Here is a 24,185-nt window from a genome sequence, read left to right as displayed (position 1 = left end):
GCAATTTATAATTATAATATTTTTATCAATAACTTAGAGTGCTATTTGATTTGAGAGTTGCATGCATCAGCAACAAGTCATTTTTCTCAACAGAGATTCAAGGTAAACAATGTTTTACAGCGTATGTGGAGCCTCTGAAAGCATGCGTGATATTTGTATCCTGAAGACGCGAGTAAACAGACAGTCATCATGGGAGAAAAGGAGATGTTTACTTCACAGTTTGTAATATTTACCAGCTCTGTAGAGACACACACTGTAGTTTTGTATTCCTGCTCTGTTTAGCAGTACCTGTGAGTAAATGTGACTGAGCGCTCACAGTATTTGATGATCCTCTCTGTAATTATTTCATGATGAAGTCTAAGTTGTCCTTGGCCGATGAAGACCGCTCCATCGTTTTAAGAGACTAATTATTCCTGCCGGATCCAGCAGCCTCCCACACGCTCCTTTATATGCAGACTGACAATAAACAGCAAACCCACGTTCAGCACCCCATGTAATCCAGAGAGAAGACGCCTGGAGACGCTGAGATCTCATCTCACATTAGACACCTGCTGAAGGCCTGTAGACTACAGCACTGCAGACGCCAGAGAAATGGACTGAGAAGGTGAACATCACCAAACCTGTCAAGAACATTTCGGGTTCAAAAATCTGCTATTCTGTAAAACGTAATATTATAATATTATAAGTTTCCCTGTGGTTTTCTGCTGCTATGGTTTAAAATAAATAATTAATAAATAAATCAATATTAGTATTGCAATTTTACTGTCATATAAAACAACAACAATAATAATAATAATAGCAGTTAGATGTGTTCCCCCAATTTATTCTGCCTGTTTGTTTGTTTTTGTGTTTGTTTGTTTATTTTTTTAATGAAGTAATGCACATACAGTTTCAGGGCTGGTAAAATATTTATGGCCAGTATATATTTTGTTTTGTATGTTGGGCAACAAAGTCAAACAAACAGACAAATAAATAAATAGGATTATATTTCACTAATAAATATAATTTTGTTTTGTGTGAAGAAACATCTAATTCAACACAATATTGCAGGAGAAAAAAATATGAATATTTACCAGTAATATTAAAAACAAGCAAGATGGTTTATTTCCAAAACAAAAACGTTTTTTCTTCATCCAATAAGGCGCATATTTTGCCAAATGTCTGGAGCTGCTGCAGCTCTACATATCTCTTTGAATAGTGTCTGTTGATCTGGCGTTAATTTACTTTTTGTTCAGCCTGACAAATATTTGTTGTGAATAGAACATCTTTGTTTGGTTTGTTTTGCTTTATCATTTTATGATTTTATCAATTCAATTTTGGAGTGAATATGCCTTAAGATAGTCATGACAATACTGTCACAGTGCAAAAAAAAAAATTTTTTTAATTCTTAAGCTTAAAAAAAAATTGTTTTTCTTTATGCAAAATCTAATTATTTTTTCCATTTATTTTTGTGGTGAATTGTAGCAGGACATGCTTTTGTGAGCTACCATTAAGGACAGGATGTTTATTTTATAAAGACAGGATGCCAATTATTTTCTTAAAAATGTATCCTGACCTAGACATGGGAAAGCGCTCTGAATTAAATTAAGCGCTAGACTTTAGCAGAAATTTCTGAATGTCTGAACATTTTAGTATCTGAAGTTGGAGTCTGTTTCAAACTCCGAACTTCTAAATCATCTCTCTGTCGCACATTCCTTCCAGGGACTGTTTACATATCCGTCAGGTCTGATTTAAAGGAGCTCCGCTAGCGTGGATCTGAGGTGTGTTTCCACCCAAAACAAGCACACCAGAACAGAATCTCTGTGTAAGGATCCGTGCTTCTCATAAAGATGCTTTTACACCTCGTGTTCACTGCAGCGGGCGTCCGATCGCCGGGCCGTTGTGGTGCCGTTTTCTTAGAAAAGCTGCAGTCAAGCCTTATTTGCAAAGTGTACACAAACCCTGCATTTAGTCAGAGAGTGTTTGACATATCAAAAGACTGCACTGATCTGCCATCAAGAGCACCAACTGTGTCATTTTGCGATGGCTTGATTTTGTCAACACTCCCAACAACGGTTTTGAGCACTTTGACGTCACGTCTTGGGCGTCTGAATGCGATGAATGGAGCAGCTGTGCTTCTTCGCTTCTGCGTTCAGTTAGGAAGCGATTACTTCAATTACACAGCCACAGCATTTCGGGTGATGTTTGGCTCGGGTTACGTTTGTTGAATAAAATCCACTGCAGTCTGTCCAAATCAACAAATTAAATCATCTTAGGCCCAGTTTGGGAATCTTACAGTTAATTTCAAGTAGGCCAAATTGTCGACGGATAATTTCCGGGAAGCAGTCTGTCAAGGCTCATCTGGCACAGACAAAATTCGTATTTTTTGTGATATGCGTGTTCATAATAAAGTGGGAAATGATGACAGTACTTGTCGTGCTTTGTTGATGTATCATCTGATGCAAACAAAAATACTCAACTGGTGTTATGTTGAGTATCATATTTGATACATCAGGCTTTTATGGCTAAATGATTATTTCTGAGAACTTTTTAACTACAGACAGACATTATGGTGTAGTACAAATATGTTGAGCTTCCCTTATTCTGTCCCTTATTTTCTCATAAAGAATCACAATTGTACCTTATTTTCCATTTCTGATGTAAACTGGCAACACTAATGATAATGCAATCATGTTTTGACTCCCCCGACAGAGGCACCTTGCTAAAAAAAACGTCAGTTAGATATGCAAGCAAAAATACAATGAATTACAAGGCTGTAGAGAACAGTGCACTATTGCAGACGTATACACTGAGGTTTTAATTACGTTATTTTAATAGGCCTATAGTCAGGCGTGAACTAAAGTGGGCTGGTCTAAGACATGAAACTCCAGGGCTGAAAATGAGTCCCACTCCGGCCCTGTTATATGCTATGATATAGTGAGAGTATGAAGGGAGGAAAAAAACACCTTAGTAAGGCCCAAAATTAGAATAAAAGTGCATAAACCATGACCTGAAGGTGAACATTTTAGGTTTGTTACTTACTAAAAAAGTCTAAACTATCATTTAGATAACAGAAGGCATGTAGTATAACGAGTGCAATAGGAACATGTTGATCATTTAGATGCCTTTAAATTTCATGTGTCAAACACAATTTTCATTGTAGGATTAAACCAGCCTAATCTGATAGTAGTTTTAACCAAATTAAAGGGGTTCTTACTGTGTAAAATCCTCCTCATCTTGTCAATGTGACTCATAAATCAGAAGTGTATTGCTTTTCTGTCAATGTATTGATATATTGTTTGTAAGTCGTAAACATGGCCATTTAAGAATTTGATTTTGACTTTCACCTCCCAGCTATTTGTGTAAAATATATGCAAAAATATGTATACGGCCAAAAAGTAAGATGAAATTCTGATAGCTTGTAGATCAGTGATGTCTTTTTGCCAGTATAGCATAAAATGCATATAAATATATCAGTTATCCCTCTGTATCGCTAATAAGTAAGATGGTATTTGAATGCTTAGGTTTACAATCAAAGCTCTGTAGTTTAAAGACATATAATTCAATGCAATACAATGATGATTGATAGATGAAGAACTAAACATTTGTATGGATAATCAAGTAAACCTAAGCTGCTTCAGTCCAGTAAGTGTTCATCTTGAAATATTACTAATAATAATAGTTATTCTTATGTTTGCTGTATAAAAAAAAACAGATTTCACAGCAAAAAAAATACATGTGCATCACAATCTGAAAAATGTTAGTTTTTTTTTTTTTTTACTTGCTAAAAAGTCTAAACTGTAAATCAGGTAACAGAAGAATGTAGTAGATTTTTTACAACATGTTTTCCACACTGCAAAACATATTTTCTTCCTTAGTATTTATGTCTTGTTTTCTAGTATAAATATCTAACAATTCTTGAATCAGGATGCATTTACTTGACAAGTAAAACGACTTAAGATATTAAAATATTACTCAAATTATGTTTGAAAAAAATATCTGCCAGTGGGGTAAAAAAAATATTCTTAATGCAAAGGCTAAACAAGATAATTTTTCTTACCCCATTGGCAGATATTTGTATTTGGTTTAAGCAAAAACTAACAAAATTTGGATTTTTTTTTTTCAGAAAACAAGACATAATATCTTATGTCATTTTACTTGTCAAGTAAATGCATCTTAATTCTAGAATGTGTAAATATTTATGCAAGAAAACAAGACAAAAATACTAAGCAAGAAAATCATTTTTTGCAGTGCACAAGTTTTGATAATTTTTTATCATATAGAGGCCTTAGAAATTCATTTTTTCAAATAATACGCTTTATTCAGTGCATTAATAAAATTCAATAAAAAAATGACTTTATAAGTATTTTGTATCATGTTTTCCAGTACAAATATCTAAACATTCTTAAATCAAGGTACATTTACTTGATAAGTGTTTTGTGAAACTTGTGAAAAATATGTATAAACGAAGTGAGTTTTTGCTTAAAACAAGAAAAAAATCATCTCTAGGTTACGTATGTAACCATGGTTCCCCGAGGGAACGAGACACTGCATCGAGACACTTTGGGAACGCCCTTGCGTGACCGCGTTCTGAAGCACGTGTCAAATCCGTCCAATGGAGCAGCGAGACGTCACGAGCAGGGTGACGTAAGCACCAGAAAGCATAAAGGCACATCGCCTATGTGGCAAGACATTTTTCTTTCTTTCTTGTTTTAAGCTTGATGCATTTTTCAGAAAACAAGACTTTGTATCTTATTATATATTTTTTTGTTTTGTAATCAGTTTTTTTTTTTTTGTTGTTGTAATTTTACTTCTCATGTAAAAATAGCTTGGTTTAAGAATGTTGAGATATTTGTACTGGAAAACAAGACAAAGATCCTGAGGAAGTAAATCATGTTTTGCAGTGCAGGGTTAAACCAGTCTGTCATTAATAGTTTTAACCAAAATTAAAGGGTTACTTTCGATGTAAAATCCTCTCTGTTGAAGTGTATTGCTTTTCTGCCAATTTATTGAAATAGTTTGTTTGGAAGCCATAAGCTGGTCATTTAAGAATTCGATTTTCGCTTATTTGTGTCAACAGAACAGCTTGATCTTCCCAAACGAGATACTTTGTAGAAACGCTGATGGACCTTTGAGCACCGGTTCAGCCGATGTTTCCCAGCAAATGAAAGCCATCAATTCTGAGTCTGTGCCGGCGACCCGTCGTTCCCGCGCTACAGTTCATGCCGAGAGGTTCGCCCCGTCTACTTAACACTTCCTGTCCGTCAAATCCCTTGATAGAGCCCTAGCCTCCCTCGACCTCCATCTCTTATCCTTATTTTTATCTTTACCCTGAATGTTTTATTTTCGCCAGAAGGGAAAAAAACTTAACCTTGATGGTGGTGGACTGCAGGTTTTTCCGTCTGTAGATAAAGAATTCCCTTCTCTGTTGCTCTTTGCTTTTAATGATTATAAAATGTGATATTAATGGCAGGTTAATGGTGCAGGATGTTTCAGCGTTTGGCAAATTAAATTAATAATATTTACTAGGCCATTAAGGACAAAAAAACAGATCAGAGGCATTACAACAGCAAAATCCTTTTCCACAGGAAGCAATTTATGTTATCAAATGAATACAAAGTGTTTTATTTTATACTTGGCATAAAATAGTTAATCAAGAACTCTTTTTTTTGTTATTTACACCCAAATATTTTTCAGTCAGCTCGTGTGTATTGAAAAATTACCTGGCTCGTTAAGATTTTTAATGTTTCATAAAGAAGCCTCTTCTGCTCCCTATAAGGCTGCATTTATTTGATCAAAAATATAGCAAAAATGATTAAATATTATTACTATTGAAAATAACTGTTTTCTGTTTTTATATATTGTAAAATGTAATTTATCTCTGTGATCAAAGCTGAATTTTCAGCATCATTACTCCAGTCTTCAGTGTCACATGATCTTCAGAAATCATTCTAATATGCTGATTTGTTGCTCACGGAAAAAAATAAAAATAAAATCTTGCTATCAATGTTAAAGATGCTTTATTTGTGGAAAATGTGGCACATCTTATTTCAGGATTCTATTCAGATGAATACAATTTCAAGATGACTAATTTGTAAATCATAAATCATTTTAACAGTCTTTATTGTCACTATTGATCAATTGAATGTGTCTTTTGTCAGGGTTATTACTATCAGGATCGTTACATCTAAACTACTGTAAAACTTAAGAAAATGTTTTGTAAATAAGATGACTAAAACTGAAATAAATTAATTTAAATATTAATATAAATAAAACTGAAATTAATATAAAAAGAGAAAAGCACATAAAAAAATTACAAAAAAAAAAACCGTTCAAATATAAAAATAAATTATAATACAAAATAATCCTAAAATAATATTTTGTTGCCAAAGGCAAATTATCAAAAATTGTGCATTTGCAAAGTTTTTAATAGGCAGCTTTATCTGCATGTGCATGTATACAAAATGTTCAAAATTCCTTGCAAATACAAACATTTGGGTAGTTTGCTTTTTGCAACTAAATAATATTGAGTATATCTAGATCCCTTGATATAGCTTGATATTTGAGAAGAAAATGTACTTTCTCACAATATGTCCATCTTCGGCCATCAAACAGTAAATCTAGAGTCGAGAGTAAAGCGGAGCAGCACCTGCATGTAATCGCCACCGTCCCCGGCGAAGCCTCGGCTCTGACCTCCAGCGAGCTCCTGATGGAAATCTAACCAAGCATCACGGCCAATCTGAGTCCTGTGAGTAAACAAACAGAAGTGCTCTTCAAAGGCTGAGGTCCAAACAGAGAGCGCTGTGCAGGCGCTGCGGGTCCATTCACACAGATGAAGAGACCCCTGATTAAACTGCCAGACCACACTTCAAGCCTTAAAGGACACACTCAGAGAGGAAGCACTTTTAGTAAGTGCCATATACATGTAGCTTTGTCATTCTGCCTTTGAATTTGAATCAGTTTGGGGCGAACTAATGCACAAAAGTAATTAATACTGATCGTAGTGCTCTTATATTCAACGCGCTCACACTCTGTAGCTTAAGGGGATGTTGAAAGAAGGAAAGAAGAATGTCTTTAGAGTATATGGAATTGTGTTTTTTAATTACCGACAGGATACAGGACGTGAAATTTGGGCCTATGGATTGTAATTGTATGCCACTTCTCAGTTTGCATACTTTGCATTAAATGTATGTACTTTAAAAGAACGTACTTCTGATAGAGCAAGGCAGTCTGCCAGTATTTACTGTAAATACTGTCCATTAATGGGCACCAACTCCTTAGTCACATAAAGTTCTTGGTTTATTTATTTATTCATACATACTAGAGGTGTTTTTTTTGGCTTGACGGGGCTGGCTTCCATAATCACCCTTATTTTTATTTTATTTTAAAATAGATAACATTTAGAACATTTCATTATTTTATTCATTTTTTATTTTATTTTACTATTTTATTGTTTTGTTTTATCATTTTAGCATGTAGTTAAATAAAAAAATAATGTATTCACTATTTTGTTGAAAAATTGTATCATATAGTTATATTCATTGCCTACAGTTTGGAAGCATTTTTTCATCTCAGAGTAAAGAACAAACAGTTAATTGTTATATGAAGTCTAAAATAAGCAGTAATATCACTTTGTGAGCTATAAAGTCAAATTTACATGAAATTGTCACATCTCTCTCTCTCTCTCTCTCTCTCAATTCAGTGGTCTTCCATAATTACCTTCAAATTCATTTTCACTTCAATTTCAGATTCATTTAATTTAATCCAAAAGTGCTGTAAAGGGGTTGCATAACATCCAGAAACCTTTGTTTTATTATTTTCATTATGTTTTGGCATACACTAATTCTAATCTTTTTTCATAGGCGGAGGGTGAACCAACTCCAGGGTAGCAGCCGAATGTACTGAACATCATAAACCCGTCTTTTTAGGCAAGAACCAGACATGGGTGTTTAATGGGACTGAATTTGTATTTAACGTGATTACAATTTAATAAAAACTTTATAAATTGATAATTATATAACGTTTCCTTTCCTCTGTTATTCAAACAGCGAATAATATAGAAAGTGACATTATCACTAACATTGATCTATTGCGAGTTTAAGCACTCTCAAAAAAAACAAAACTATCGTTATAATCACTGAAGCTGTATACACTGTTAAATTAATCTCTTACTTACATTGTACGTACATCTGAGCTTTATTGTTTATGATGAGAGAATTCGCAAGAGTCCGGAATTCAGTCGGCGAACGCGCGCGCACTCAACAAAACTGATGAGTTTGAACGATGACTCATCTGAACGCCTCCGATTGGCCATTGCATTCCTAAGCTCAACAGATATGTGTGTGATTGATTCAAATGCGCAACACTGTGAAAACACCTAAAGTGAAATAGAGTGCAATATGAGCAGATCTTAATTTAATGCTGTAATCGACACTTGTCTATTCATATTCACTTTGTTAGCAACAGACGTAATAGATTTAATTTGTTTGTGCAGGGGCATTTTTGTCCAATTTAGTGGCATTTTTGCCCCAAGTCCCTGTGGCCAGGGGAAGGCTAAGCCACACGCTCCGCCTATGTCTGTTCTTACTATATAGGATAAAAGCATGCACAAATGTATACATGTACACATTTGTATTACAGTAGAAGGATACTTTGAGTGAAAATCACAATGCAAAATATAACAATGGTTCCAAAAATAGGCATTATGTTTTCCATGGCATTACAGATTTGTGCTGATGTGAAAAATCGACCATTCAGATTGGAGCGAATCTTAGTTTACATCCATTTTCACTTGGCATTACAGACATCTGAGAGCGTAACGCGTCCATCACATTACAGGATTGAGTTTCCCCTGAAGCGGCGTTTGCATTTTCACCTCATTCAACATGGCAGCTCAATGCTTTCTCTCCAGCGAGTCACTGACGTTCAACTGACCTACATTATAGTGCAGTATGCCAATAAAACCCTCCGAGTTTTAATTGCTTGTGCCATTACCGTACCGTTGTATTGGGTTTCCGTGCCCCGTAGTCACTCGTTCGCCATGAGCCAACCCACAATGCACCTCTAATTGACAATCAAGTCTTAAATCAGACTTTTGTGAGCACTTCTCGCCCTCTTTTGTTCGTAAATGAAACACGTGTCCATCACATCCTTCTTCTGGGGCCATTTATGAGTTCATCTGAAGGCTAGGACCTAATGAAAAGATCAACTACTTTTTCTCTGGCCTTTGCTTGTGCCGATCAATGCCATCATCCAGTTTGCTGTAATAGGTTCCATGCGAGCACAAATTAATAACACAGAGGTTTAATGACAGGACTGTGAGATTGGCCAATCGTCTGTCTTCAGCATCGATTTGTGTCAAGAGTAATTTGGCCGACGGGAGGAAGGGTAGTTCACATGCACCTTCCCACCTTCGTCCTCTTAATATCACCTGAAAAAAATCCGTCCCTTCGTTGTCGACAGAAATAGAGTGCGATAATGAAAACTAGAGCCCTTTTTATGAAGCAAAGAGGAAGCGGAGGCTGATAATGATTAATGTAGGTTGGTAAATTTCGGCCAGGACTTTTTCCAAGTGCATAAAATGAACTTTGCAATGCGATATCCGTTCTCACTCAACTGCCTCCATAATTAACAATTCAGCATGAGCTGCTATATATGGCGCTTATTAATAAATTATCATACACTGTGAAAAGGAATACTTCAGGCTAGGTTTGATTTTATTTCTTCACTGAGCCCCGGTATATGTAATATTATCATATTGATATGAAGGAGAGCCATTATGATTGTACGGCAGGGATCAGTAGCATCTGGTCTTCAGAAATGAGGAGCCAATGTCACATTTCTAGGTTTGACATGCTCACATTTTTAGTCCAGTGTGAATTGCATTGCATTTTGCATTTCTATTTGATGTTTACACAGCTTCTGGGTTAATGAAGCATGAAACCAATACTATAATATTTCCTATGTTTATATGAGTCTTATGTTTTAACCTGAAACAGTAATATAGTAATTAGTTCTGGGCAACGATTAACCGCGATTAATTGCATTCAAAAATAAAAGTTTTTGTGTACATAATCTATGTACTGTGTGTATTAAAGACACACAAATACAGTATATATTTAGAAAATATTTACAAGCATTTACATGTATATATTTATGTATTTAATAAAAAAAAAAAAAAAAAAAAAAATATATATATATATATATATATATATATATATTGCATTTTCTGCACCATTGAGATCACATACATCAGGAGTCAGGTAGTTTGGTGTATTATTGTTCCATCATCCATAAAGTTATGCACTACTTCTCAGAGATGAGGACTGAAAGCACAATATTCCGGCCTGTGCCTGCTTTATCTGTTTCACTGCAGGCTTTACAGTCAGATCCTGTTATCATCATTGAAGTATATTCAGTATCTCGCTGATACTTTTGGGGTTTTAATGGTCTTTTAGTATAATTGCTTCATGTTGCATAAAATAAATAGATGCATAAAAACTTGTGCAATTGGATCCACGGACCAGTCGCTTACTGAAGTGAAATGCTTTTTAGTTGCTTCTGTGAAAATTAGAGCTTTAATGGAAAACCGTCCGGTTCAGATGCTGAATGCGTCTTTAGGTCTTCCTTTATAATTTGTTTGTCTAATTTTCACCTCGATTCACATCATCTTTACTGTTCAAGCAATTCTGTACAAATGCGCCGTTTCTAAAGTTTGTTTCCTAGCTACAGTTAATTAGTGTTTTATCTGCTTAAATACTTTCACACTGGACTGCAGTGAGAGTGCATTAGATGAATAAATTACATCCGTTTATGACTCAAAGACTTTACAAGCCAGTGAAAACTTTGCAAATTTCACAAGCCAGCATGACCTTCAAATGTGACTTAATAACACTTGCAAAGTCTTATTTTTCCTCCATTGTAACTTTTTTTGTCATTTGTCTTGTCTTGTGTGATGGATGATTGAGCTGTCATCAGTATAGATGAATCTAGTAGTTTTTTAATAACACACCTTCATATGATTTTTTTAGAGTGGATTTAATAAGAGAGTATTGAATTTGAACCCTACAAATATGTACAGTGATAATGATAGTAATACCGTGGTATTTTGAAATATATTATGGTACCATTTAACTTTTTGACACTTTACTGTAAAAGTACTTCAAATAATACTATTGTGTTACCATAGTACCATGTCACTTACAATGTTTTTACCATGATATTTTGGGTACTGCAGTACTTCCATGTTGGACATATAGGTATACCATAGTAATATCATGGTATTCTCTACATGGTGTTAAAGTACTATGAAGTGTCATATACAGTGGGTACGGAAAGTATTCAGACCCCCTTAAATTTTTCACTCTTTGTTATATTGTGTTGTAGTCAAGACCAAACTATCACTCCTTAATTTCATCTGAAACATCGACATTTAATGCATTAATACATATAGAATAATAAGACACTGTTTAGAGCTGTTACCAATCAAATCAGTAACAACAGAATTCATCAGAGGTGGCACAGAAGCTGCATCTGAATTGGTACAATTACAATTGCAGGAATAATGTTGATAATGTTTTTTTTGGATATAGAAATATGATGGAAAAATTGAATATGAATGTCAAACTAAAACCACCTGTTGGGTAGGTGGCAACAACTCACTTGGGAGTGAGTCACAGAATAATTTATTCAACGATTCGTTCAAAGCAGCTGATTCATTAAGTAACGAATCTCTGCTGTGTGTTGCTCAGAAAAGCAACAGTTGCTATGGATTGCTGGACTTTGTTTGGAACATGTTTCATTGCCGAAATATTATATATTTTTTTATTTTATAAAAAATTTAATAAAATAAATATAAAGTATAATATAACATCCAATATAATGTACACAATTCATATCACGTTTTGCAATTGTGCTCATAATCGTGAAAAAGAAAGCTTGTGATGTTGCTTAATTTGATGTAATATCAAAAAAAAAATCTCATACAAGTTTGCAATCATATCTTGAATTTTTTTGGGCATTTGTATTGATTTTGGTTACATTTTTGACACAATTCCCCATTGAATCTCTCTCTCTGGGCACAACAATATCAAAAGAAATCATATTAGAAATAAGTTATTGATTGCATTTAAAGCCGGAAGTTTTACATCATTACATTAATGATTTTAACAAATAAATCAGACAATGCACCAGCAATTTAGCGATATCCCTGGAGTTGTGGTCTTGGCTGGTCTTGAAATAAAATCCTGAGTCCTTTTAGTCTGAGACCAAGACAATACCAAGACCTTCAAAAAATGGTCTTGAGTACTAAAATATATATTAAAGGGCACATATTTTACACCTTTCTGGAGTTTTATTTTAGATTTTGATGTCCTTAAGAATATACAGTGGGGCAAAAAAGTATTTAGTCAGCCACCAATTGTGCAAGTTCTCCCACTTAAAAAGATGAGACATAGACTGTAAAACAAAATGGACGTAGTGTCCGTGACTTCACTCGTAGGTTTCAGAAGAGCATTTTTGAAGCCTAAAGTGGGCGGAGTTGACCGCTGCCATCTTGGCAGCGCGTCACTCCCGGATAATCGAAAATGGGCAAAAAGGCGGGACATGGGTGAAGCTGAGGCGCTAGTTCCTGAAAACATGCCCGTCTATGGTGACAGCAGTGCTGCCGTGCAAAGACAAAACACCATAACTTTGTTTTTGGTCAAAATGAGTTATTGATAATTTTGGGACATATATGACCTCCTTTATCATGTGTATAAGTATCTTGGAGAAAAGCCCAGGAGAAACCAAGGCAGAACACAGTATCATCAGTTACTGCTCTTTGACTGTTTTAGATCGCTCAAATTAAGTTGCGGTGCTCTGCGTTTGTTTAGCCCTTTGTAAATATTACTGTGCCAGCCTGGAGTTGTACGGTATTCTGCCTTGGTTTTAATGTCCATTAAAGTCTGCCGCGTTTAAATTACGGTGTGACTTGTGTACTTTCATACATCTGTCGGCACTTATTTAGACTTATTTTTTAACAAACTGCTCCATATAACAAAGCACTGTAAACAAGCAACGACTAGATAACTTGGCAACAATAATTAATCATAAATAAACTTTAAAGTTTTATTTTTTTTTATAATGCAGATGCCAGCTCTCAGTCTAGGGCTACCCACTTCTGCACGTGTGAGGAGTCGAATGCCATGACAGCATATCACATAAAATCAGTTACTGTTCGCAATTAATTAATTAAATCCGTTTCCTACCTTTTCTTGTAACTCGATAAAAAAACAATGCAATGAACGTCATCGGAGATGTTTAATTCACAATCATTCTGAGCATTATTCCTGCTGCCGCTCACATCAATCAATCCACAAGTCGTTCTTAGGTTAAGCTATTTTCATTCAGTTCGATGTAAAAACAATAGGCTAAGTATGTCTTGCATCCTTTAATGTTAGCGAACATTGCAAATAAATTGCTTGCAAAACGGTATCCACTCACGTTTAACTTTTTGTCTGGTTATTACGGTCAGAAAAAAATGTGAATTACATTACTATATGTTATAGTCTAGCCAGTGATCACTAGATTTTATACAGATGTTACTATAATGATTATGTAAATGGTGATCAGCACCCAAATATTGTATATAATGTGGAAGCTACTGCCTTTTGCCTTGGTGTGACATCTCAATTTTTGCAGACAGTGCAAAGGCAGAGTACCTACAATAACTTCAAAATAGCGGTAACAATCAAGTTTGAGATCATTTTCATTAAAACATCTAATTGCCAGATTTCCAGTGTCCTACTCATAATACATTTTTTCTGTTGACAAATAAAAATATTTAAAGCGATTTTTCTAAGTTTCACAGTCTAGCGAGTTTCACACTCTGGAGCAGAGCGGCAGTCCACCTGTCACTCAAGTGGCCATGCCCTTAGTTATGCAGAATTTTAAGGCTTAATATAATTTAAATGGATGAGTTATTAAAAAAAAATTCACCCCCCTCACAGTTGTCATGAAGGGCAAAATTACCTATATAGACCAAAAGCACTTTTTGTACCAGGCTGTAAACATTTTTTTTTCTGCTGTAAAGTTGGGCATTTTAACATGGGGAGTCTATGGGACTGACTCCCTTTTGGAGCCAGCCTCTAGCGGCCAGTCGATGAATTGCAGTTTTAGTCACTTCCGTATCAGCTTTAAGTGAAAGACTGGGAGGTTGCCGCTTGAGCAAAACAAAGGGGAAACTGGAGGCGGCCCATTCAAACTAGCACAGATTCGGCTACATAAGGAGTTTAAAATATCATCTTGTTGTGTTGTTGGGTGCCAGAATCGACGTAATGAATGAATAAAGCATTTTCAAGTAAATGGTAGCTGATTAGTAAGTAGTAAATAATGCCCATTTTTGATTTCATGTTGACTTTAAATAACAATGTCTGTTATGCAATCAAGCAAATTAAATTATGCAAATGAAAAAGCTTTATTATGCACAAGCACGCTAGTAAACCGTGTGAAGTGTCCAACAGATGGACTGTTGGTAAATACGAGACTCAACAGGCCCTCAGAAAGCGGCACGGCTCGATGAACATTAAACTTCCTGTTTTCCCGATCAAGCCCTCAGAGTTGTATATACGACTGTCACACGGGCATAAAAACAAGTAATGTATTGATTCAGTTAGTGTCAGCGAATTGATTTTACCCTTGAGGTTTTTCCCTCGCGCTCATATTTTGAAATCTCGAGACGTATCGTTTCTCTATAATGTCCCTCGCAGCTAAACAAATGAAGAGTCATTATGTGTTTCTGGCTGCGAAAGACAGTTTGTTAGAATAAGTAACACTGGCAGAGCAGTAATGTGTACATTTCCCTCAAAATCACTCTGGAAAATGGGAAGATGCCAAAGAAGCCGCTCGTGTGCTGTAATTAAACTGTCTTGATTTGTCTCAGCTGCTGAAGGTTGACATTTTGCGTCTACTCTTAGGTGCGCAGGTTGTTTTTCCTCATATTGCATATTGTGTTGTGCTCAGAATTGTTTTCATAAAATTACTTTTTCCTTTTTTTTTAAGAAATATTATGATTTTCATTATGTTATATTTATTTTATAGCAGACTTTGTTAAAGTCAGCATGACATTAAAATTACTGTTTATTTTCTTAGATTAATTATTATGAACAATCAGTGCATGCTATATCAAATAATATATATATATATATATATATATTAACTGTAACAATAAGCTATATATATATATATAGCTTATACAGTTAAATAATGGCATGTTTTTCTCAGAATTAATGAAATACACCTAGTAATATAATAAGTGATAACACTAATTTGGAATATTTAATAATGCATTTGTTTGCTTGCAAAACAGACATTGTTATTTGAAATGTTTTTCAAGTTTGATAAGTATATTCAAGTATACTAAATATAGTATGAAATGGTCAGTAAGATTCCACATATGGAGGTTTTGATGGAAGAAACATGAGATTGTGTTTTTTTGTGGATGTAGATGGACGAGAGGCTCATGGTATCTCAGTGTCTGTGTGTGTGTGTCCTGTACATGACCGTGTTTGTCGTCTCATGTTGTGACAGATGCCATGCTGCTGGTGGCTGATAGACTGGAAGGGCCCTTTAACATAGAGACCGTCATGGAGCCGATAGATGTAAAGATCTCTGAGGCCATCATGACCATGCAGGACAACAGCATGCAAGTTTCATCTAAGGTACGTCTGCTCTCACACACACACACACACACACACACACACAGATATCAAGGACTGAAGCTCCTCAGGCTGGAGCAGGTCCATGTGTTTTTCCATTCCAGTAGAAAGTCAAAATGCTTTCTTATTTTTAGTTCTTCAGAAGAGCGCTAGTGAGGAACATGACTTTGCCGTTATTATCTGCAGTCTTGAGATGTTGGTTATTTGGGTCAATGACAAATAAGGATTTGCAAGACAAGGATAAATCTTTTTCTATTCTTAGAATTTATTTTTTTTGGATCTTAGAAACATGATCTTTACTGTGAAGTACTGTATATATGTATGCATGTATTATGTTCATTTTAATTATTATTTTAATATAAACTTTAAATTAATGATTATTATACTGTATTTACATTTTTGTGTTATTTTTTTAAATCTATTTAATAGATTATATATATTTTTTTTTACATTTATATTTTTTCAACTGTTTACACGCATTTTAAACTTTGCCTCTTTTTTTTTCAAAACTTTACACTCAAATCCAAGAATTGCACACACAAAATGCAAAATGCCTCACTTCTGCATTCAAAATGAAGCACTGCATTCAAAATATCACAAACACATCTCAAAAACAAACACCTTTGCCATAATATTAATTCCTGTTAGATTTGTGTGTGTCACATAGAGAATTGTGTGTTGTGTTTTGCAAAAAAGTGTTTTATGAAATTGAAAACTGAGTCAAAGGCCGAGAATTAGTGTATGGTTTTACAGATTTGTTGATTTTTTTTTTTGATCAATTATAGAATTAAACTATGTTAAATTAATATACTTTTTAAAATGTATTTACTATTTAATTTATATACTAAAAAAGTTAATTCAAAAGTATTAATAGTAAAAGTCTATTTATATACATACGTATTAATTTACTTTATAATTTTAATTTATTAATTTAATTTTTATACTTTTTAATGTTAAAAATACGATTTTTCTCCTTTTTAAATTTTAATCTGTCATTGATAGTTAAACCATCATGCCATTTTTGCCTGAATAAATAAAGCAATTTAAAATAAATGATAACAATATTCAGTGTATTTAAAGTAACATGACATTTTTCTATAGATATAGATAGATAGATAGATAGATAGATAGATAGAAGCAATGGTAGATAGATAGATAGATAGATAGATAGATAGACAGACAGACAGACAGACAGACAGACAGACAGACAGACAGACAGACAGACAGACAGATAGATAGATTTCTCAAATATATCACAAAGGTCTAGTTTTACTGTTTGAAAGACTAGAAACATTTTTACAGACGTTTGGTGATGTTGATGAAATATGCATGCTCATAAAACATGTTGTAAAGCCACACCGCAGGTAGCCAAGCTTTCAGCACAAGCTTTCATATTCCGGGAAATTAGCCGTGTCTCCCTGATGGACTTCCACTCGGAGGCCAGGACAAAAAATAAAATGTGGCTTGATCTTCAGATTCTAATGTGAAGAATGAAAGAAAGAATATGCTCTGTGTGGTGTGTTTCAAGTACCGCGCTCTGCTTTTACATTAAAGGCTTCTGGAAAGCAGGACCTGATTGAAAATGCACAGAGAGCATGGAAATCAGTGTGTACATGTCAGCCCGAGACTCTGAATGGTAATCATAGTGACAGATCGTCCCACATCCGAGCTCAGACAACATCCTGCCATAAGAGCCAGCCGTGCCATTAAAATCTTCCATCACTGTCAGCTCACCCACAATTCACTGCAGCGTGCCAATGCAAAGCATGCATTATTGCTCTCGTGACACTCATTTTTACATGTTTGCCTTTGATTTGACCAGCTGAAAATCTTGAGGGTCAGTATCCTTGGAATTACAATTTGTCCTTCACCATTTAATGTATTTTTTGTTTATTCATCAAATGTTGATATGCATGCATTTAGGTACTTAAATAACTCAGAATGGTATTTTATCTAAATGTAGATGTATTAATAATTTGACTACACTGACACTATCGGATGAGAAGAAAACTTAAAATGAAATAACAAAATAAAATTAGTAAAACAATAAAAGCGAGTTGAGTTGAATTTAGCTAAATATGCACACCATTGTCTTCTGTAGAACATTTTATATCGGAATCAAATTTGTTTTTGTTTGTTTTCAAATTATTTATTTGTTTGTTTGTTTGTTGACATTTCTGTTTCTGTATCTAAAAAGACATGAAAAAAATTATAAAAATATAACTCAAATGAAATTTTAAAATAAAGCTTAAACTTGTACAGTGAAATGCCTGTTGCGTTAAAGATATCTCCTTGTCATCGTACTTCATTCTTCATTTTCACCTCTTTTACAACAGCTGTTTTTATACCCAAACCTCACGGACTGATGCATTCCCTCTTTGGTAATTATAGGTGTTTCAGGGATGCGGTCATCCCAAAGCAGCTGGAGTGGGCCGATCTGCCCGCGGGATCTCGGATGTGTTCAACAGTCGCTTTAGACCCTACAGTCCAGAAGAGAGGCCGACCACGGCAGCCGGCACCAGCCTGGACAGACTGGTGAGTGGGTGGCAGCGTGGGAAGGCGTGAGTGGGCGATGGTGACCTTTGCATGTCGGACCTGAGAGAATGCAGCGGCCGCTGGGGAAAGCTTTAGTGGTGGTACTGGACGAAAAATTTGAATTTTATTTTTTTTTTTTTTGTGTTAAATTAAGTAGAAATAGCTCTAAAGTCCAGCTTAATAAGGTTGGGTGAAGGTTTTCATGGTTATTATTATTATTTTATTGTTTGTTTTCTTGATTTTTTTAGGCTTATAATGAAGTAGTGTCTGAGTGTATTGAGGTCCTCTTCTGGAATACAGCGTTCTCATAACAGGAAAACAGGAAAATATGAATTTGACCTAACAGTGGAACAAAATTCCTTTTTTTTTTCTTGGCTTATATGAACATTTAGTGAGCACTCCATTTTATCATTTAACTCGAGTTACTCATAATACTTAACAATAATAGATGAAAATATGAATTAGACCTAAAAGTAGAACAATATAAATCTTGTAAAACATGTATTTATTGATTTATTTATTTATTACTTGAACTTTAAGGGAACGTTCCGTTTTATCGTTTTGCAAACATAATGGATATGTTACTTTTGAATGTTCTATGGCCATTCTGAAGCAAGTAGTCAAACAGAAACAAAAAAAAAATTCTAGTACCAATTTATTTAATGCCTTTTTATGTCATGCATTATAAAAGGAGTTATATTGCATTAATTCTACCTCATAATGAACCTTTTAATGCATTGTATGATCTTTTGAATAACTGTAACCACAGTGCAATACATTATAATACTTATCTATTCATTATTACACCTTTAGAAATAATGCATGAAAATAAAACCTTCAAATATTATATTGCATTTCAACTGGTTACAATTATTTATGAAAAGTAACAATGCACTGCAACATACAATAAACAATAAATACTTTTATAATACATTATACCTAAAGGCTTTAAGTAAAGTGTTACCGAAATGTTGAACATTACACAAATTGTATGTAGTATTTTATTTTATTTTATTTATTTTCATTTTTTTCCATTTATTTATTTATTTTAATTACTTATTTTTATTTAATTTTTTTTCATTTTTTTATTTATTTAATTGTATTTTACTTAATTTTATTTTATTTTCAAGTGGTGTCTAAGTGTACTTGAGTACCTCTACCGGAATAGGAGTGTTAGAGGAGTGATAGACAAAATATGAATTTTACTGAAAAGATGCGTTGTAAATGTTTATTTTATTGTTATTATTATTTATTTTTTTTATTTTATGAACATTAAGAGAACGTTCCATTTTATAATTTTGCAAACATTTTGAAACAAGTTCTAAATTATAAATCAATTATAAATAAGTAAGTTCATCCAACTAAAACATTCCATGAATCATTTATGCATAATTTTTGTGCTAATGTATTAATTTATTATTTTGTTGTTTTGTCTTTCTTTGGTCTAGGCTTATAATGAAGTAGTGTCTACGAGTTGCTCTACTGGAATAAAGTGTTCTGACTCATAATACTTAACAAGAATAGATGAGAATATGAATTTGACTTAAAAGTAGAACAAGATTGCATTTGCACATAATCTTATTTTAGCCTCCAGCTAACTGGGAGAATTCATGTAAAATGACTTTCTATCCAATATGGGCGAGTGGTTTTTTTCCACTCAGCTGTGCATTGGATGAGTTTAAAGTTAACCCTGGAATTTATAATGCAGAGACGTGACAGTTAAATAAATGTTGAGATAGAGAGAAGTGTTTCTGTGTAAAGGGGATGTGCTTGGTTTTTAGACCGAGGGGAAAGGGATGGAATATCCCAGCAATGCCATTCATCAAATGTAATCGTGCATATTGCTTTTCTGTCTAATGCATATTTATCATGTGTTTGCCCGTGGTATGCTTTCTCTCTTTCTCATCTCCACTTTCAATGAAATCCCTTTTTTCCTCTGTTTTTTTTTGCTTCCGCATCCCAGAGGATTGTCTGGAGGACGATGCAACACAGCGTAAGCCATCCAACCCTCCTCTCACTTTACCTCCGTCATTTGTCTTGTGGCTTCCAGCCTTCTCTCCATCTCTCCCTCCTCTCCTTCATCTGCTGGTGTACTTTCTCTTGTTTTCTGAGTAGTTTTGTGCTGTATATCTGTGCTGGCGAGACTTAAGGAAGCTGTTTGGTCCATCCTCTCATTAAAGGGATAATTCACTTAAAAATGAAGAGTCTGTCACCATTTACTCACCATCATGTGGTTCCAAACCACTTTATTAGTCACTCTTTTTTGTGCAATTAGAATGCATGGGGACTGAAGTTTTCAAGCTTGAAAAAAAAGACACAAAAGCATCATAGAACTAGTATGAGGGTGAGTAAATGATGGCAGAATTAGTATTTTGGGCTGAATTTATGTAGGATGTGTATTGAGGTACTTCCATTATGGTTCACAAAAGTATTACTGTTCAAAATGTTATGGTCAATAAGATTTTTATGAGAAAAAAAAAGTTATAAAACATAAAGAAAATGCATGTTAAGAAAACATCAAATTAATAAAAATTGACCTTTTTTTTAAATAAATGCTGTTCTTTTGAACTCTCTATTGACCAAAGAATCCTATCAGATACATTTCCACAAAAATATGAAGCAGCTCAACTGTTTTCAACATTGATAATAGTCAGAAACAGGGCCGTGCACAGACATTTTGAGGGGCAGTGGCTCAAACCCCCAAAAAAGTGGCACTAGGGGGGGTGGGTGCTTGTTAATACAAGTGATCCAGTTGTTACAAATATAAAAGTAAAAGAGAAGACAGCACACTCTGTAATGATTTTAGACTTTATTGTAGATGTTTTGATAAGAGTGGGCTCTTCCTCACTCTCTGAGCCTGCTTCTGCCTCATCTTCAATGGAAGTACTGGAGAGTGGGGGGAAAGTGGAAGGTACCCATTTACTTTAAAAACAGTTTTTGGCTTGTCAAAGTAATAACAGATGAAATGGTAAAGGTTGTTACATCAAAGCAAATTTATCCAGGTATAAACATTTTTATGATACATATAGGTGATTTAGCAACATATAAAACCATGCAAATCATTTAGCTAAATATTAGCCTGAATTGGTAAGCAACAGTAGCTATTTTTTTCCAAAATGGCAGCTATGGGGCAAAGTGAGCCAAATGCTGTGGGGTAAATTGAGTCAGCATTTTAACTTACCCCATCACAAGGCACTGTATTTAAGTTTCTGAATTATAAACTGGTGTTTTAATGTGACATTACTGGTTTAGTTTATCAAACAACTTTGGTGTTCAACATATTGTTTCAGAAAATGCAAACAATTTAAATATTGAAATTTAGACTTCATTTGGTTGGTTTTATGTTGTTAAAGTTAACTTTATGAAAATAAATATGACTGTTTGTAAAAGGAAATTATTAAATTAGTTTGTTTGAATCAGATTTGGTCAGATGGTCATTTTTTGGAGAGTGGGGGGAAAGTGGAAGGTACCCATTTACTTTAAAAACAGTTTTTGGCTTGTCAAAGTTATAACAGATGAAATGGTAAAGGTTGTTACATCAAAGCAAATTTATCCAGGTATAAACATTTTTATGATACATATAGGTGATTTAGCAACATATAAAACCATGCAAATCATTTAGCTAAATATTAGCCTGAATTGGTAAGCAACAGTAGCTATTTTTTTCCAAAATGGCAGCTATGGGGCAAAGTGAGCCAAATGCTGTGGGGTAAATTGAGTCAGCATTTTAACTTACCCCATCACAAGGCACTGTATTTAAGTTACATTTCTGAATTATAAACTGGTGTTTTAATGTGACATTACTGGTTTAGTTTATCAAACAACTTTGGTGTTCAACATATTGTTTCAGAAAATGCAAACAATTTAAATATTGAAATTTAGACTTCATTTGGTTGGTTTTATGTTGTTAAAGTTAACTTTATGAAAATAAATATGACTGTTTGTAAAAGGAAATTATTAAATTAGTTTGTTTGAATCAGATTTGGTCAGATGGTCATTTTACACCCAGATGGTGCATCTCACCCACTGACTCGACTCGGGTCAACTTACCCCTAACTCGGGGCAAACTGAGCCATGGAAACACTTTTTTTTATAAGAAGCCATATTTTTAGAACCCTTTGTCATAGATACATTCTGATCATTTAAAATGATCTGAATACTTTCATTAGGATAGGATAGAAGCTTTCGATGTACTTCTGCGTAATTTTCCCTTATCTTGAGGACCACACAAGTAAAAAAATGGCTAATCTTACCCCACTCTCCCCTATAAGTATTAGACATTTAATTAAATATTTTGCAGCATAAATCTATATTATATACTAATAAACAACTCATTTAGAACATTTATAGTATTTTTTAAAAACTATTTATAGGCCTAGGTTTTAATAAAATATGATGTGTTATAGATTACTAGTATCAAGACAAGTGATTATAATGGGAAATCTAGAGTAACGTTAGTTCTGGCAGGTCACGTTAGTCAAGCTTGCATCAGCTGACTCTCAGCTGATCCCCATCAACCTATGGGAATACGACACCTATCTAAGCATTCATATATACGTTCCCTCAGTATTATCAGCAGTTTTCACATTGTTCAATAGCTAATTACCCTCCTCCATCCCCACCTCCTCCTCTGTCAGTCAGGATTCAGCCTTCTGATTCTCCTTTGAATCAGACTAATTCTAAAATGTGTACATAACATTATTGAACTTTAACGATATCTGCAATATATTTATGTTGGTTCTGTTCTGTTTTCCCTGGGGGGGTTATCGAGTTCTTGCCCAGAACAGAACCATACCGCCAATCCAAACTGTATGCTAATTGTCAATCATCTTTGACGATAGTGGTCCTGACAGAAATATACTTAATTACAAGAATTAAAGTGTGACAAACTGCTAAATATTCTATATGATAATTTACCTGCTGGCTTGCTAGAGCTTTGAATTCATGTTTGCAATGTTGAACTGCATTTAGCAGCCTCCCTTCGCTCTTTCTCTCTGTCTTCTTTTTTCCGAAGGCATTTTTATTTCTACAAAATGTGCCAACAAAAGCACATTTTTTTGTTATTTATGATAGATCTGATCGGGTATAATTTGATTACACATTCTAATTCTAAGAATGTGGATATTTTGTTGTAATCACCTTTAATCACTTTACCGACAGAAATATAAAAACAAACTACCAAATGACTAATTCAGCGAATCATCCACTGACTGTAATGTGGATTTTAATGCATCTACCTGTTAATGAACTGTGGTCTCCACTCCAGAGAGAGGCACACAGACTGTGAGTGATGCTGTGGATGCAGTGGCTCTAGCCACCGGGCCACCCCCCTGTGCACGGCCCTGGTCAGAAAAGTTTCTTGAGCAGCATATCAATATATCAGAATGATTTCTGAAGGATCATGTGACGCTGAAGACTGGAGTAATGATGCTGAAAATTCAGCTTTGATCACATGAATCAATTACATTTTAACATATATTCAAATAGAAATCAGATATTTTAAATTGTAATAATATGTCAAAATATTCCTGTTTTTTTCTGTGTTTTTAATCATATAAATGCAAACTTGGTGAGCAGAAGAGACTTAACATCTTTTTTTTTTAAATCTTACCAAGCACAAACTTTTGAATGGCAATATACTGTGTGTGTGTGTGTGTGTGTGTGCCTACTTAACTATATTTAGGGGACACATTTGTACCCAAAAGTGAGCTAAACCTGACCAAATCTCCAAAAACCTCCCTTTGGGGACGTCCTCATTTGTAAAACTGGTATAAAAATAAAGTAAACAAAGTTTTTTTTTAATTGTAAAAATGCAGAAAGTTTCCTGTAAGGGGTAGTTTTAGGTGTAGGGTTGGTGTAGGGTGATAGAATATGCAGTTTGTACAGTATAAAAACCATTACGCCTATGGAATGTCCCCATTTAGATAGCTAAGTAAACGTGTGTGTGTTTGTGTGTGTGTGTGTGTGTGTGTGTGT

General features: G+C 34.4%; 1 protein-coding gene across 1 annotated transcript in view; it reads left to right on the top strand.

The window, feature by feature from the left end:
• LOC107560793 (glypican-6-like) overlaps positions 1–24,185 on the top strand; it is a 113,362-nt gene that overhangs the window by 52,304 nt on the left and 36,873 nt on the right. Inside the window, exons 4-6 of the mRNA XM_016245061.1 lie at positions 15,547–15,677; positions 18,066–18,209; positions 20,173–20,202. Coding sequence (XP_016100547.1) covers positions 15,547–15,677; positions 18,066–18,209; positions 20,173–20,202 — 305 coding nt within the window. The remainder of the gene's footprint in view (positions 1–15,546; positions 15,678–18,065; positions 18,210–20,172; positions 20,203–24,185) is intronic.

Source organism: Sinocyclocheilus grahami, unplaced genomic scaffold (assembly GCF_001515645.1).
Source record: "Sinocyclocheilus grahami isolate Dianchi unplaced genomic scaffold, SAMN03320097.WGS_v1.1 scaffold743.1, whole genome shotgun sequence".
In the NCBI taxonomy this organism is placed as follows: Eukaryota; Metazoa; Chordata; class Actinopteri; order Cypriniformes; family Cyprinidae; genus Sinocyclocheilus; species Sinocyclocheilus grahami.
Note: the sequence above shows the minus strand (reverse complement) of the source record. Positions and strands in the feature narration are given on the sequence as shown.